We start from the raw sequence: 16,610 nt of genomic DNA, 5'->3' as shown, positions 1-16,610 counted from the left end.
AACTCCATACTGTTCTCCATAGTGACTGTATCAATTTACATTCCCACCAACAGTGCAAGAGGGTTCCCTTTTCTCCACACCCTCTCCAGCATTCATTGTTTGTAGATTTTTTGATGATGGCCATTCTGACTGGTGTGAGGTGATATCTCATTGTAGTTTTTTTGTTTTGTTTTGTTTTTTGTTTTTTTGCGGTACGCGGGCCTCTCACTGTTGTGGCCTCTCCCGTTGCAGAACACAGGCTCCGGATGCGCAGGCTCAGCGGCCATGGCTCACGGGCCCAGCCGCTCTGCGGCACGTGGGATCTTCCCGGACCGGGGCACAAACCCGTGTCCCCTGCATCGGCAGGCGGACTCCCAACCACTGCGCCACCAGGGAAGCCCTCATTGTAGTTTTGATTTGCATTTCTCTAATGATTAATGATGTTGAGCATCCTTTCATGTGTTTGTTGGCAATCTGTATATCTTCTTTGGAGAAATGTCTATTTAAGTCTTCTGCCCATTTTTGGATTGGGTTGTTTGTTTTTTTTTGTTATTGAGCTGCATGAGCTGCTTGTAAATTTTGGAGATTAATCCTTTGTCAGTTGCTTCATTTGCAAATACTTTCTCCCATTCTGAGGGCTGTCTTTTGGTCTTGTTTATGGTTTCCTTTGCTGTGCAAAAGCTTTTAAGTTTCATTTGGTCCCATTTGTTTTTTGTTTTTATTTCCATTTCTCTAGGAGGTGGGTCAAAAAGGATCTTGCTGTGATTTATGTCAGTGTTCTGCCTATGTATTCCTCTAAGTGTTTGATAGTGTCTGGCCTTACATTTAGGTCTTTAATCCATTTTGAGTTTAGTTTTGTGTATGGTGTTAGGGAGTGTTCTAATTTCATACTTTTACATGTACCTGTCCAGTTTTCCCAGCACCACTTATTGAAGAGGCTGTCTTTCCTCCACCGTATATTCTTGCCTCCTTTATCAAAGATAGGTGCCCATATGTGCGTGGGTTTATCTCTGGGCTTTCTATCCTGTTCCATTGATCTATATTTCTGTTTTTGTGCCAGTACCATAGTGTCTTGATTACTGTATCTTTGTAGTATAGTCTGAAGTCAGGGTGCCTGATTCTCTTTTGCATTATTGAATATAGGATATCGAATACAGTTCTCTGTGCTATACAGTAGGACTCTGTTGTCTATCCATTCTCTATATAAAAGCTTACATCTTCTAACCCCCTCCCCCTTGGCAACCACCAGTCTCTTCTGTATGTCCATGATTCTGTTTTTGTTTCATAGATAAGTTCATTTGTGTCCTATTTTAGATTCCACATATAAGTGGTATCATATGGTATTTGTCTTTCTCTTTCTGATTTACTTCACTCAGTATGAAAATATCTAGGTCCATCCATATTGCTGCAAATGGCATTATTTTGTTCTTTTTTATCGCTGAGTAGTAAGGAATGTAGAATTTTTTTAAATGACCCATTTCCAGGTAGAAAACCGTTTAATCTGGAATGGGCCAGTTGACCCTACCCAAGTGCAGAAAAGCATTCACAGATATATGTTGAAAACACAGAATTTGGTAAATATAATAAACAACTTACCTAAGTGGTTTTTCCTGCTTTTCTCCATCAGTGAAGCCTAACATCCTCTCTTGTTATGTGTTTCATTATTTTCATTGAATAATGGGATATAATAGGTTGTGGAAATCTGAGTGACCATGTGGTCCAGTGGTTTCCAAGTTTGTTTTAGCCACAGAAATCTTGTTTGCAAGTGATGTCTCCCCTGAAAACTAAGTAGAATACAAAGAAGAGCGGCCCCTTCCACCCCTCATCCCACTCCTGGTTCTCATTGAAAGAGCACAATTTAAACACCACTAATCTAGTCCAACCTTCACATTTGCAGGCGAGGGGCCTGGTGACTTGTGACACTACCAGGCACTGTCATGCAGCCTGGACCAGGGCGACACATTTCCTGAGCCATTTTCCAAAGGAATTCTTTCAGATCTTTGAATTTACTTATATGAAAATTATACAATAATCGCTAACATTATTAAATATTTATAGTGTACCCAGCACTGTGCTAAGTGCTTCACATGGATTTTTTATTTAATCCTCATGAGGTAGATACTTTCATTATCCCCATTTTAGAGCTGAGGAAACAGGAACAAAGAGATTATTAACTCTTGAGGCCACACATCCCTGAAGCAACAGGTGTGGATTTGAATGCAGGTGCTCTTACTCTGTGCGGCGTTAGTTAAACTTGTTTCCATTAATATTTAATGTCTCCTTTATTAAGAAGGATAAAATTAAATCGGGCTGGAGTCATAAAATTGCAGTTATTTAAATTGCCATTGAGATAGACTAACGTGCAAATAAACTACATTTCTACAACTCAATTTAAAAACAATTTTTTGGATCTTATATTTGGATAGTGTTTCATAAAGAGGTTATGTCAGGTCCACGGTTGAGTAACCAGTAAGCCTCTCTTTAAGGCTTATTCCCGTTTTCAAATGCTAATGAATGACCGTGAACATTACCTGTTTGGAGACCAGACCCTTGGTCCCCTTTGCGTGCACAGTGGTAACACTGACCCCACAGGTCGGGGAAGACTTTAGCTGGGAAGGACTTGGTCCCTTGATTCTCTCCCGAGGACACTCCTCCACCGTATGGAAGAGCTAAAGCACTGTGGGCCCAGCTGGAAGCCAGCAGAGGATGAGGCGTGGGTGTCTGTGCCTTTTACTGTTTGGTCCAGCCAGGCAGCCGACAGTAGTTGGCTCTTCTCATATACAAAGAAACAGCCACCTTTTGAAATTACTCAGACATAAGTCTGATGGTAAATCATTTGGGTAATTGCCAGTGACACATTTCGGGAGTCAGTTTGTTTAGGTTGATTTGTTTAGATTGATTGATGGTTCAGAGTCTTTTGATCTCACTGCAGTGATCATGACACAGGCTCACACTCTGGCTACTGTCTCATGTATTTATTTGAAAGGTTCCAAAATGTGGCAACTACATAGTAGTTGGAGATTTAGACCGGACGATGGATGCCCCCTTACTTTCTTTCCTTTTTTTTTTTTAAATAAAAAACAAGGTACAAATATTCAGTCCTCTTTAAATTAGAAAATAAATTTTCAGCATATTCCCAACATAAATTGTGCTGCAATTTGCCGTGAGAAAGAAAAACGAAAAAAAGGAAAAAAAAAGCTCTACTATGTCTGATGGTTGGCAAGAAAACACAGGATGGACTCTGGTTTTGTGATGGAAGGACCACATAGATTAGCCCATATAATTGGCCATGAACTTGTTTCCATTGAGCAAGTCAGCCTGGGCAGGGAGGGGCCTGTCACCGCAGCTCTGGCAACAGGAGCTCCACGGGGGGTGTGGAAGGGACCAGCCAACAGTAGCAACCCCTTCCATTTACCCAGTAGTTCCTGTGTCGGATGCTGTCAAGTTCTGGAAATCAGGGGGTTACTTTCTCAGAGTTTAAATTCTAGCAGAACGCAACAGTGTTTTAAAACATTGATTGCATGTACTTTGGGGGAGCTCAGGAGTAGACATCCCTTCTTGTTTTCATGAGCTCTGCTGGATTTCCTAAATGAGGACTCCATTGAGGTGAGGTTCACATAAGACTGGGAATTACTCTGCTATGCATACCATTTGGGAGCCTGTTTTTAGGCTTATCACGATGGCCTTTACTGATTATATTTCTTAATAAAGTGATTTGGCTTTATACTAACTCACAGGTGATTGGATTGTTATTAGAGATACTTAGACAATTCACACAGAATTATAGACATTTAAAGCTGATGGGCACTTTAGCCATCATCCAGCCGAACTTCCTCCATTTCAGATAATGGTATTGAACTTCCCTGCCTTTTTGTGTGTTAGAAAATCCTGCTGGAGGATGCAGGGTTGGGGCAGTGCTGTGATTTTTGGAACTGATGTGACCAGCAGCAGCCATTTCCTCTTCCTTTGTGATTTTATTTTGAGCTTTGGTGGCAGCTACTCTACCTATTTGATAATCATAGTCATAAATACTATTTAGCTGATTCTAGTTTTACAGTTTACAGAGTAGCCTCACTTTTCTCAGATGATCAGTTTCCTTTCTTATTTTAGCACAAGCTCATGGTTGACTGTGAAGATCAGCCTCATTCCATCAGCAAACATTTTGTAAGGATGCACCTTCTATGTGCCAGGCCCCACGTTAGAAGCCAGGGGCACGAAGGTGGTTAAGGTGCAATCCTACCCTCACAGGGCCTGTCCTCTAGTCAGGGAGGTAGATGCCTAGGCAGAGGCTGGAAGCCTGTGGTAAATGCAGTGATGGAGAGATGAACAGAGTATCTTTGAAACCCTGAAGAGGGGGTACCTACCAGTGTGTTTTGGGGCCCCAAGACCACCCCCCAGTTTCAGTGATTTGCTAGGACTCACAGAACTCAGAAACGCTGTTATACTCACAATCACGGTTTATAACCATGAAAGGATACAGATTAAAATTGAGTGGAATCTAGAAAAGGCCAGGCACCAGCATCCAAGTGTCTCTCCCCTCAGAGTCATACGGACAGAGCTTAATTCTTCCACTAATGATGTGTGACAGCATGTATGGAGTGTTGCCAACCAGGGACGCTCGCCTGAGCCCTAGTGTCTTGGGCTTTTATTGGAAGCCAGTCACATAGGCAGGGCATGCTCACCTGTCTGACCTGTCTGAGTACCTTATGGGGTACTCAGGCTTCAACTCCTCCAGAGGTTAGATAGCATGTAAGCCAAGTTCCCCCATAATTCACATTGTTAGCATAAACTTTCTGGGATGGCCCGAGGCCCCAGGTAGACAAAGACATTCTTTATCAGGCAGGATATTCTGAGGGTTTAGAGTTTTATCTCCCAGGAGCAAAGTCCAGTCCCTTCTTTGTAATGTGCAACATTGGAGCATCCCAGGCCTGCTGAGTTAACCCTTTACTGTAAAGCCAGGCATGCATTAGCACAACTGGTGAAGGGAGAGGAAATGATGTTAGTATGGGAAGGCTTCCTGAAGGAGGTGACCCTAGGACTGACCAGTATTACTCATGTTTTATCTTCTTTCGCTGCTCTATGGTTATTGAACTTTGATCTTGCATTTTCAGTGTTCTCAACTGTTAGATGAGAATCTAAAAGATGAGTACTTTGAGGAGATCATGGAAGAATATGAAGATATTAGACAAGACCATTATGAGTCTCTCAAGGTAAGTGACAAAAACAGGTCCCTGCTTGATTGGGTAATAAAACGATCCTACAGTTTTTTGTTTTTTTTTTTTGGCTGCGTCGGGTCTTAGTTGCGGCATGCAGGATCTTTGTTGCGGCATGCAGGCTTCTCTAGTTTTGGCCCGTGGCTCCAGGGTGCACGGGCTCAGTAGTTGTGGTGCGTGGGCTCTCTAGTTGTGGCGCACGGGCTTAGTTGCCCCACAGCATGTGGGATCTTAGTTTCCTGACCAGGGTTTGAACCCGAATCCCCTGCATTGGAAGGCAGATTCTTAACCACTGGACCACCAGGGAAGTCCGATCCTACAGTTTTTAATGTGACTTTGCTGTTTGGAGGAGGGGAAGGTTGGGATCATTTTAGAGAAGTCCTACTTTCTAGTTCACATCAGCGTTCTTCAGTGTTCCCAGTAATTTTGGGTTATATTAAGGTTAATTTTATTCATTCCTCCAAACATGTACTGAGTAAGAAGTAGGTGTTGGGTGCTGTGCTGGCTACCACTTATGAGAATGAATAAAGCATGAGCTCATAGGCAGCAGGGAGATGGAGACTGAGTGTACTGAGGTGACTCCCACAGATCCTTATGCTTGAGGAAATAATGGAAGAGAATGAAGACATTAGACAGGACCATTGTAAGTCTCTCTGCCTGATCGCCCGAAGCTCTCTGTGCAGAATAATGTTTCAAGAACTGTCCCTCTGTAGATTAGCTTCAGGAGATCCATGGAGACTAGGCATGATTACTCTTTAGAGATCGTTGGGATATTTCTTCCTGGTTATCTGCTTGCTGGGCCTTGTATATGGTGAGGCGGGGGGTGTATTTCAGGAGTGGCCAGGTAAGTGAAATGGGATAACAGACAGCGAGATGGGAGCAAGTTTCTGAGGTGTCAGCTGGACCAAGGCACTGTGGTTGGCCCTGCCCTTCCTTAGTTTGCCTAGTTTGGCTGTTTCTTGGTTCTGCCTTCTGGGCCTCAGGGCGGCCGGTGGCCACCAGTTAATCCCAGCCTCAGGTGAAGTACAGGCAGGAGGCCACCCCATCACACGCTAACCTCACGGTGAAGGCTGTTGGTCTGCCTTGCATTTACGTATCCATATGTAACGGATGCTCATTGCATCTTCACTCTCTATTGTTCTGGTGCTGATGTGAAGCCATATTGGATGGAAAAGGAAGAGCTTTCTAGGAAATGAATTTTTGTGAATAAAAGCATATGTTTTCTTGCAAAACTTATTTACTAGCTTCCTTGGGCATGCTTTCATAGTAGCAGCTGAAACACTGAGTCTCTGACTGAATAACTTTTCCTTTTTTCATAGGAAAGAAGATACTTAACCTTAAGGCAAGCTAGAGAAAGCGGTTTCCATATTGACTGGCTGTCAGAGCCTCCCCCAGGTCTGTTTGGCTATTGGTTAGAGAAAAGTGCGTGTGATAACTGTGCGCTGAAAAGATGTTTGCATTTACTGAGCAGCAGAATCAAACAGGCAGCTAAAAACTCTTAATTATGTTCAGTAGTGATGACGAAGGACAGTGATGATCAAAAATAAAAGTCAATAGGTGCCATTTATGGAGAACTAAACACTGTCCTGAGATTGACCTGAAGCAGCTCTGAGTCCTTGACACAGGAAGTGCTATTATCCCCACTTTTACTTGAAGAAACTGAGTTTCGGGTAATAACTTGGGAGGTTACTAGCATTCTATCTCTGATCTGTCTTCTAAACCCATACTGTTGCCTCTGTGCTTTGCTTGAGTGGGCCTCCTTCAGGTTGAAGCCAGTTCTAGAGATCTGCCTGGGTGGTGCTGTCACTGCCTTGGCCTAGGTCCCAGGTGGGCCCAAGTGCAGATGTGGAATGTCTGAAATTGCAAATGCCTGCACGTTGAACAGACCTTAAAACATTGCAGCGAAGCAGGCTCTCCTATTTTTGTTCACTCTCATTCTCTCTTGGATGCTTCCCTCTTTTGATTTCTTTCATTTGGTTTCTTCCCCTTCTGATTTCTAGCCACTTTTCTTGCCTTGCATAGGTGTTCATGAAGGAATAAAATGTGTAAGACGTTTTGACAGGTTCAAAGAGGCATGTGATACGAATGCAAAATCGAGACAGGGTGAACAGGGGTTATATTAATTGAATCTGTATTTCCAAGGTAACATCTCAAATCCACTTTCATTGCTCACGACCCCCGTGTTCTGCACACACTCAGCAGAGTGGATTAAATTGGAAACATAGGTGAGCTGGGTTCTAGATTCAGTCCTGCTGAGTTCAGTGCGGTTTAGTGAGAAGAACTCAGATGGGGAGTTGGGAGGCTTGGGTTCTGATCCCAAGTGACCTTGAGCATATTGCTTCCATGTTTGACAGTTTCTAATATGTAAAAAAGGAGTTACTTTATGGAAATGTGAGGATAAAATAAGACATGTAAACCTTAGAAAAATATAAATCACTATATAGTCCAAACTATTATTTTCTCTTTTCCTTTCAGTATGAAATTGGAAAAATATCACAAGGGGGAGCCCATTTTAGCCAAGCCAAAAGTCCAAAATACATCTCAGTGGCAATAGTCCTCTGAAGGCCTGCAGCACCAAGTGGCAGTGGTGACACTTTTCAATTGGCTGTTTAACCCCCATGTAGGGCCCCTAAGGACAACCCAGCCTTAGTGTAGTTGCAAGAAGTCAATAAAGAGAGAAGGAAAGGTTCTTCTCTCTAGGTCTTTGGTGGTAAAACCTCAAACACATCTCCAACTCTGGCCGACAAGCTCATTCAAGAATAACACCCTTGAGTGACCCGGAAGCAGAGCGTTTCCCTGACTTTCCAGGCAGGGGGACACTTCAGTCAGGAGAATAGCTGTAATTTCTTTTTAATTACCAAACAAACCAGCATAATAGAATATTTACAAAGAAAGGATTGTCCTGTATAATAAAAAGATGACCAGGAACACATGGGAAAAAGCTACCATGAACTATGTCAAAAGGTAGAGATTTCCAGGCAAAATTAAGAAGCTGCACATACTTTTCTTTTCCTATACTTTCACCTCTCACTGTTACTGTCTAACGAGGGAAAAACACTCTTGAGACTTCCGTGTTATTCCTGAGCACCTGAGCGTGGTGCTTTAGTTTAAGTTCTCTGATCCTTATTTGCAGATCAGGAAACTGAGGGCATGAGGGCTGGGAAGCGGGCAGCAGAGCGGTCACCTTGGACCCCAGCCTAACCAACCGGGGCTTGGTGGCGCGGGGCGGTACTGGTGCCCCAGGAAGCGCAGTGGCACCGTCTGTCTCTGAAATCTTCACCAGTATTTCACTTAGGATGTTTTTTAGATTCACAAGGAGGCGTAAAGAAGACTGTATTGAACATTCGTGTACCTCCACCAGGCACTTAAGGAATAAGCTACTGCCCACTTAAAAAAGACAAAACCATACATGTGGGAATTCCTGTGAGCCCCTCCCTCCCCTGCAGAATCCTGAATTTGATGCCTCATTTCCATGCATTTCCTCAGACTTTGATTGTGTGCATATGTTCAGTAGGCAATACATTGATCGATTATTGATTCATGTTTTTAAACTTTATGGAAGTGGCCTGTTACATGTGTCTTTCTCCAGCGCTCTTTCTTTTAGTATCGTCTTCATTTGTACAAGTGAGATCAACCCCAGTCTGTCTTGTTTCTTGAGCGGGGGTGTTGGTGGGGAGGGTTGAGGGAAGAGTTTCCAAGGGCGGTGCAGTCAGTCAGCTGCAGGGGTAGAAGAGTTTTTTTTTAAGATGTGCTGGCGAATTACTCCTTCTCCACAGTAATTTCAAGTTCCCCTCTTTGTAAAACAACTCCTCCGGGTGACAGGAGGGAGGCGGAGCGTGGGAGCCAACAGAGCGGGAAGGCCTCCCGCAGGCGGCACCAGGCATGAGCGGCACTGAGCCCCAGGCCGGCGCCAGGATTCATGCCTCTCACTCTGTCCTGTAGTGAAGCCCACGTTCCTTGGGACTCGGGTCTTTGAAGACTATGACCTGCAGAAGCTGGTGGACTACATTGACTGGAAGCCTTTCTTCGACGTCTGGCAGCTCCGGGGCAAATACCCGAACCGAGGCTTTCCCAAGATATTTGACGACAAAGCTGTAGGTTAGTTCAGTAAGTCCTTCCATCCTGCTCTGGTATCCAAGACATGGTCTTGGGACTTTAAAGACAAGAATAGGTGGTGAGCAGCGGGGTGGATTATGCAGGATAGAGTTTACTGTTATGACATGATGTAGAGTACTGTTCCATCCGCTCGGCTCTTTGACAGTTTTTAAACTGCTGGGTTGGTCCTTATTTACTGACTACACTTCGCATTTCATTTATCCATTCTTTACTAATGTTTATTGACATCAGTTACAAGCTGGGCACTGGGGATAAACAAATGAAGACGTATCATCGCTGCCGTCTGGTACCCGGCTGGTTGGTGCAGCATTGGAGGGTGATTCCCGTACAGCAGGACGAGCTCCTGCTGCGGGACCAAGGCCCGGCTTCTGTGGACACAGGGAAATGAGACAGACCTGAGTGGGACATCAGGAGAGGCTTCCTGGAGGAGGTGGGGTTTGAACTGCTTTTTGAAGATTAGTGGGAGCTGCTGGGCCTGGGACTGGGAACGTGAGGTGGTAATGAAGAAGAGGACACTCCAGGCCGAGGAGACCGAGTGGGAAGGCACAGACACGTGGGCTGATTTGGGGACCGGCAAGGAGGCCATTGTGCCTGCTGGGGAGGGGCTGGGGGTGACAAGCTAGTCGATAGATAAACTGCTAGCCCTGCGTCTCACTGCCAGCCCTGCCCCCAGAGACATGGGACCGAAACACTAAGCCCTTCAAAGTGTTCTGTAACAGCCAGCTCAGAGCGAGGTGAGGGGTGGACTGGTGGATGTGTGGGGTTAGGGCTGAGGGGAGCCTGGGAGAGTGGCCCTTGCCTGCTTCCGGGGGGGGGCCCTGGGGTGCGTGTTAGGTGCTGTGACTCAGCAGCTCTCGAGCTAGCTGAGGTGCAGCAGGTGGGCAAGGGGCTCTCATTCTGATCTGCTCCCGAGTGATCACAGATGAGCAGTTGAGTGGCCGAAGCAGGGCTGGCCAGGCCCGGACGGAAAGCCTAACCCTAACCCCGCTGGCTCCCGCCGTAGCCAGGTGAGGGCCTGACGGGCCCTGGGCTGGGCCATCCAGGAGCAGCACTGAAGCCACACTCCACTCCTCGGGCTGTTCTGCACCCCCAGGGGTCACAGCGAGGTCAGGGGAGCTGTCTGTGCACGAGGAACGTGGTGGTGGAAGGGTCTGGCTTGCTTTGTCTCACTCTCTGTCTGACACATTGCTTCGGGGAGCCAAGAGCTGGCTCTCTGCCTTTTGTTGAATGGAAAAAGAAGTGGCTTGAGCTGGTGAAGCAGACTGTGTACGGGAGCTGCACTTAGCAGAGCTGCTGAACCCTTAACTCCTGCACCTGGGGTTGCTGATGGCAAACACTGATTTTTAAAGTATTTGAGGGGAAAAGAGAGGGGTGAAGAGAGAAAATGACTGAGGAGAGGTAATAGTCTTAAAAAGAAGCATTCTTTGCTGGTTATTATTGGCATCTCTAAGTGAATTCTTACGATATTTTCCTAACAGGTGAAGAGGCCAAAAAAGTCTATGATGATGCCCAAAATATGCTGCAGGCACTGATTAGTCAGAAGCAGCTCCGCGCCAGGGGCGTGGTTGGGTTCTGGCCAGCGCAGAGCAGCCAGGACGACATCCACCTGTATGCGGAGGGCGTGGCACCCCAGGCCGTGGAGCCCATCGCCACCTTCTACGGACTCAGGCAGCAGGTGCGGAGGCCGTGTGGCCAGCGGACACATTGCCCTACTCCTTGTTCTAAGCACTCAAAAAACATAAATAAGAATGGTGTAAGTTGGAACTTTGTGTAAGCATAGCTCTGCCCCACCTCACCCCAAATGACCAGTCACAGCGGCGAGCCCAAGGCATTTGTGATGGAGAGAAGGGGCCATTGTGGGTTTAGAAGCTGGGCCTCTCGGGCACCAGCAGGAGGGAGGTGTTTCCTGTCGGGGTTGGATGGATGAGGAGAAACACTGCTGCTGCCTCGGCGAGTCACGCACAGGTGGACATTCACTTGCTCAAGAACATTGGTTTGCATCTGGGCCTGTCATTAAAATAGGCTGGCGGCTCCTTAATCAAGGTGAAGACGGGGGAGCAGACATTCACTGGGTGTCTACCAGGGGCCAGCTGCTTAGCAGGGCACTTAATGGACCATCTTGTTTCATTTCCACACAACCTGTTGTTGGGCAGTTTGTATGTTTCCGTTTTGCAGAGGTGAAAACGAAAGCTGATGGAGAGTGCGCTGAGCTGCGCAGCTCGGAGGGGAGAGCGCAGCCTGTCCACACCCCGATGGCTGTTCTCTCATGCCACTGGCTTCTCCCAGGTCATAGAACAGGCTCTCCTCCACACGGCTCCCTCTCCTGTGACCCCACCTTTAAACATGCAAATCTGTAAGCATGTCCCTTTAGCTGCTATAAAAAATGAGCTGCCCTGATCAACAATCGGAGCCAGAATTCACCAGTCATTAAGGACGGTAGCAAGTGATTCTTGCATGGTCTTATTACCATTTTCAGTCATTCAGGAGTGATAGTATTGCTTTTAACCATAATCACAATGTAATTCATAATGTCAGATGTTTTAACTATAACAACGTCTGAGGGAATCCTTAAACTTGGGACATTAAACAGTACCATAACAAGTTAAACAGGGGCAGCTACACCATTACTGTGTGCACCCAGGCCCAGTACATCCTCACTCTCTGCATCCAGGCCTGGTGCATCCTCACTCCGTGCACTCAGGCTCAGACACCTCAGAACACAAGAGGATTCTAATGTTAAGTTCTAGCCCCTCCTCACTAGGGAACTGGTGACTTTTCTTTTAAAGAAGTAATTAAGGTCAGAAACCTCCACCCTGGCCTGAATTTCCATCCTTCAAGTCCTGTGTCCTCTGACCTCTTTTTACATCTAACACCATTCATGTCCAGGCAGTCTGTGAGGGACTGTATTAGGGCATTTAATATAATGACTTTTCAGTGTACGTGTATTACCTACCCAGATAGCTATTTCTAAGGATGTGCTTTTTTCCAGTATGCTGGAAAATTCTGGCTGCAGCGACTTACTGCTCCGGGAGTCTTCTGTTCTGAGTGGCTCTGATCGCTGTCTATTTTAAAGAGCTGTGTGGCTCTGTGACCTGTCTCTCCTTGTGGTGCTGGGAAACTTTGTATCTCCTTCTGGCTTTTGTTAGCAAAGAACAGTTGATGGGCAGAGTACAAGTGGAAGGCAGCTCCTCCCTGCATAGCTGGTCCTGGCTCTGTGACATTTCCACGTGCCTTTATCAAATACCTTCTTGTCTGCAGCCCCTTAACTGTTTTCTGCCCAGTGTCGATTAGACTGTACTTGTTTCCAGAGCTGGCAAGCAAATAGCTGTGAGGCTTGTGGGTTGACTGCTCATTAATTGATCCGTCCTAAGCAGTGCTGTATAGTGGCCAAGAGCATTGGTTGTGGATCAGACCCATGGGCCTGCCACTGTCTGACCTTGAACTAGTTCTTCAGGCTCTGGCTGCCTCGGATTTCTTGTATAAAATGGAGCTGGTGGTATCACTTACTTCACAAGGTTGTTGAGAGGATTGGATTAGTTAATTCGTATAAAGCACCAAGACCAGTGCCTGACACACAATCAGCACTCAGTAAATATTAGTCATTTGTTATTTACCTTCTCAGCAAACATGTGTTGATTGTGAAGTATGTGTAAGACCTTATTTGTCAGCTCAGTAGCAGGGATAAGTCAGTCATCAGCTGAAGATGGAAAGCAGGCGAGGATGGCCACCTGGCCTGAGGAGAGAACCCCAGAAGCAGATCCTGCTCAATTTTTTGATTGGTTTCAGGCCAGCCCAGCAGTGTCCTTAGCCATCCCCTGACCCACCGCCCGTGGTGGACAGCACGTGGCCCTGTGTTGCTGACCTTAGCCGTTTGTTGAACTGCTTCTGTCGATGCAAAGTAGAGGCTAACACACATAGTGGACCCCTTTTGAACATAACTTTAGGATTTAATGTGGGTCTTGAATTGAAAACACTTTTGGAGGAAAAGAAAACCTTTTTATATGAATATTTAGGGTTCCAGTTCCTGTAGGCATTCAGTAAATGTTTGGTCAGTGTGTAAATGAGCGAGTAAACTGGTTTCTCAACTGTGTATGTCATTTCATGTCATATCTTTCTAAAAATCTCGTTCCATTTATTTATTCAACACATGTTTATTGAACACTCACTACATAACAGGCACTCTTCTAAGTGCTGGGGATGTAACAGTGAACAAAACAGACAGACAGCCCCATTTGAAGCTGTGTTCTTTGCAAGGTGCTCGATTGCTCTTCTCTGTGTGTTGGTGCCAATTCCATGCTAATGGCCACTCTGCCCACTCCTTGCATTTCAAGGCCGAGAAGGACTCTGCCAACGCAGACCCCTACCTCTGCCTCTCGGACTTCATCGCCCCTCTGCACTCGGGCGTCCCCGACTACCTGGGTGTGTTTGCCGTCGCCTGCTTCGGGGTGGAGGAGCTGAGCAAGGCCTATGAGGAAGAGTGTGACGACTACAGCAGCATCATGGTCAAGGCGCTGGGGGACCGGCTGGCCGAGGTAGAGCCGCGGTGCCCTGAGGCCAGAGTGCACGCGCACGTGTGCGTGTGCGTGCGTGTGTGTGTGTGTGTTTGGCTCTAACAGCACACATACTCTTAAATCCTGTATTTTCGAGTCACTCTCACGCCTCATCTTTGGGCACAGAGTAGCCTTCAGCGATGCTGTAGTTGAAGTGGTCCGTGGAGCCTTGACTTCATTGTCTTGGTTCTGGTGTTACCCTGTGCTTGTAATTTGATGTTTTCCAGAGGAGCCTGCAAAAAGCCAAACAGGTTCTGTTTCAGAGCTTCTCGTTCTGATTGGCTCCTCTGTAGATCCCTCATCTTCCTCTGTCGGGTGGGGCAGCCTAAGCTGTGGGAGCCGCTCCCCTTTTCCCGAGGCTCACAGCAGAGTCACTGGCTGCTGTCATGGTCCCTGCTCCTCCTTCTGGCCACCATAAGCTGTAGCCTGAGCGTCAGAGAAAGGTCTGAAGGGCCTCGGATCCTCGGATCATTGAATATGATCCTTGAGAGCCGGGGCTGAGGCCAGAACTGAGCCGCAGAGCAGCTGATGACAGTACAGATGAGTTGAGCCCCCGGCCCATCCCTCTCGCTGGTTCCCCCGCCTGCTGTCGGTTCAGGGAGGTGTGTTTGCAGGCGGGAAGGAGGGCAGGAGGGAGGGCGGGAGAAGGGCTCCCGCCTCCGTCCAACGGCGTGTTCTGCCCCAGGCCTTCGCCGAGGAGCTGCACACGCGGGTCCGCAGGGAGCTGTGGGGCTACTGTGGCGGCGAGCAGCTGGCCGTGGCCGACCTGCGGAGGCTGCGCTACGAGGGCATCCGGCCGGCGCCCGGCTACCCCAGCCAGCCCGACCACACCGAGAAGCTGACCATGTGGAGGCTGGCGGACGTGGAGCGGCACACAGGTCAGCACCGGGCAGGCGCGCATCCTGCCTCATGTTACACACATGGTAGCGAAGGGAAGGCGCGCGGGGGAAGCAGGTGGGAGACACGGAGAGGCTTACAGTGAGATCCCTGATCCCATCCTTCCTCACTTCCAGCAGTGTGTTCTAGTCCTTCACCTCCATATTATTATTATTATTTTAACAGGAGGAAAAGAAACTCATTTCCATTCGTGCACATGGAGGCCCTGTAGAATTATTACTGAGTAGTGGTCTTCCATCACCATTTTCAGGTTTATCAGTTTTCATTATTTTCTTTTCACCTACAATAGATGGGAGCTTAGCTGACTCACACCAGCCTGTACATCCCCTGCCCCATTTTCCTATTACACGTGTGTTACTGTTTTCAGTCTCTCCACTAGTGAGTGACCTTTGTAACCTTTAATAATGTATTTCACGTCGCTCTCTCCTTCCACCACTTCTAGGAGTGTCTCTGGACCCTTGTCTCACAGAATTCCCACCCTTCCCTTCCGCTCCCTCTCTCTTTATTTCTACACCACTGTGAGCACAGTGCACTGTTTTCAGTGGAGTTCATTAAAAGCGTGCCATCCACGCCGAAGACATTAAAGGACTGTAGATGGACGTGAAGAGCTATGAGGCTCGTTGAATCTGGGCTGGCAGGGATGGCACCGGCTCCAGGAGATGGGGACCTGGGGACCCGTTTCTGCCGTAAGCCAGCTGGGCGATCTTTGGCAAAGCACTGAGCCTTTACGTCACTCCGTTTCTTGTCCAGAAAGTGAATGGCATAGACTAGATAGCCTTGGTGTGGGCTTATCCTCAATGGGGCCTGGCTGTCTGTCATTCCCCTAGTGGCCTTGGCCTCACGGGTGCGCTTGGAGGTCCAGGTGGTGTCCCCATCTGCAGGGTTGGAGCCCTTGTCTAGAAGGCCCAGGCGTAGCCTCCATGGCTGATCTTGGAGGGCAGGGATAAGAATGTAGAGAGTCTTTTCCAGTCCTCTCCCCCCAGGTTAGAGGAGATCTGCACATCCTGAATTTGTTCATCCCTTCGGCGGGAATTTGCTAGATGAGTCTGCTCACATCTTTCATGCTGTGTCACGTGTCCACCCGGAAGGCACAAGCTCACTCTCATTCACTTGTAAACAGGAATATACTGGTAGCCTACCACTTGGCAGGCCTGTCTCAGCACTGAATAAGTGAACGTTTCTCCCCATGCTGCTCTCCCCAGGCATTAGGTTAACAGAATCGCTGGCCATGGCACCTGCTTCAGCAGTATCCGGCCTTTACTTCTCCAATTTGAGGTCCAGATATTTTGCCGTGGGGAAAGTTTCCAAGGATCAGGTAGGTTAGCTGTTTCATTGTGTGTGGCATCCCTAGATGCCTGTCTTGTTTTGAATGGAACTGTTAAACCTGTTTTATTTTACATGTGAGTGAGCATAAAATGAGAGGGAAAGGATGAAGAAATGTACTCCAGTTTATGTCTTGATTTGATTTCAGCCCACTGCCCCATTTCTTGCCCTGCTGTTTACACAGAGACCAACCCTCCCACACCCTTACCACACACACACCCCAGCCAGGCTCTCAGCCTGAGGTAGTTACGACATGTTGTTTTTCTGCCCGGAAAATAAGGCACCTCGATGAATAGATAAATATCTGTCTCCATTTAACTCAGTGGATTACTATTAAGGCAAAAGACATAAAACGTACTTAATGTATCTTGGCGAATGCTGTGGAAACTTGAGTTCAAAAAGTCTTATCATTTTGGTTTAATAAACTGCTTTTAATCTTTTGCAGATTGAGGATTATGCTTTGAGGAAGAACATGTCTGTGGCCGAGGTTGAGAAATGGCTGGGACCCATTCTGGGATATGATACAGACTAA

General features: G+C 47.0%; 1 protein-coding gene across 2 annotated transcripts in view; it reads left to right on the top strand.

The window, feature by feature from the left end:
* The window catches only part of MTR (5-methyltetrahydrofolate-homocysteine methyltransferase), a gene marked incomplete at its 3' end in the record, with an annotated part of 113,483 nt that extends 96,873 nt beyond the window's left edge, over positions 1-16,610 (top strand). For both annotated transcript variants that reach the window (XM_079707651.1, XM_079707650.1), the window contains exons 25-32: positions 5,091-5,189; positions 6,512-6,587; positions 9,135-9,290; positions 10,787-10,983; positions 13,640-13,840; positions 14,544-14,736; positions 15,958-16,070; positions 16,524-16,610. In XM_079707651.1, the coding sequence (XP_079563777.1) occupies positions 5,091-5,189; positions 6,512-6,587; positions 9,135-9,290; positions 10,787-10,983; positions 13,640-13,840; positions 14,544-14,736; positions 15,958-16,070; positions 16,524-16,610 (1,122 nt within the window). The remainder of the gene's footprint in view (positions 1-5,090; positions 5,190-6,511; positions 6,588-9,134; positions 9,291-10,786; positions 10,984-13,639; positions 13,841-14,543; positions 14,737-15,957; positions 16,071-16,523) is intronic.

The sequence above is a fragment of the Hyperoodon ampullatus genome, assembly GCF_949752795.1.
Source record: "Hyperoodon ampullatus genome assembly, chromosome: 1".
NCBI lineage: Eukaryota > Metazoa > Chordata > Mammalia > Artiodactyla > Ziphiidae > Hyperoodon > Hyperoodon ampullatus.
Note: the sequence above shows the minus strand (reverse complement) of the source record. Positions and strands in the feature narration are given on the sequence as shown.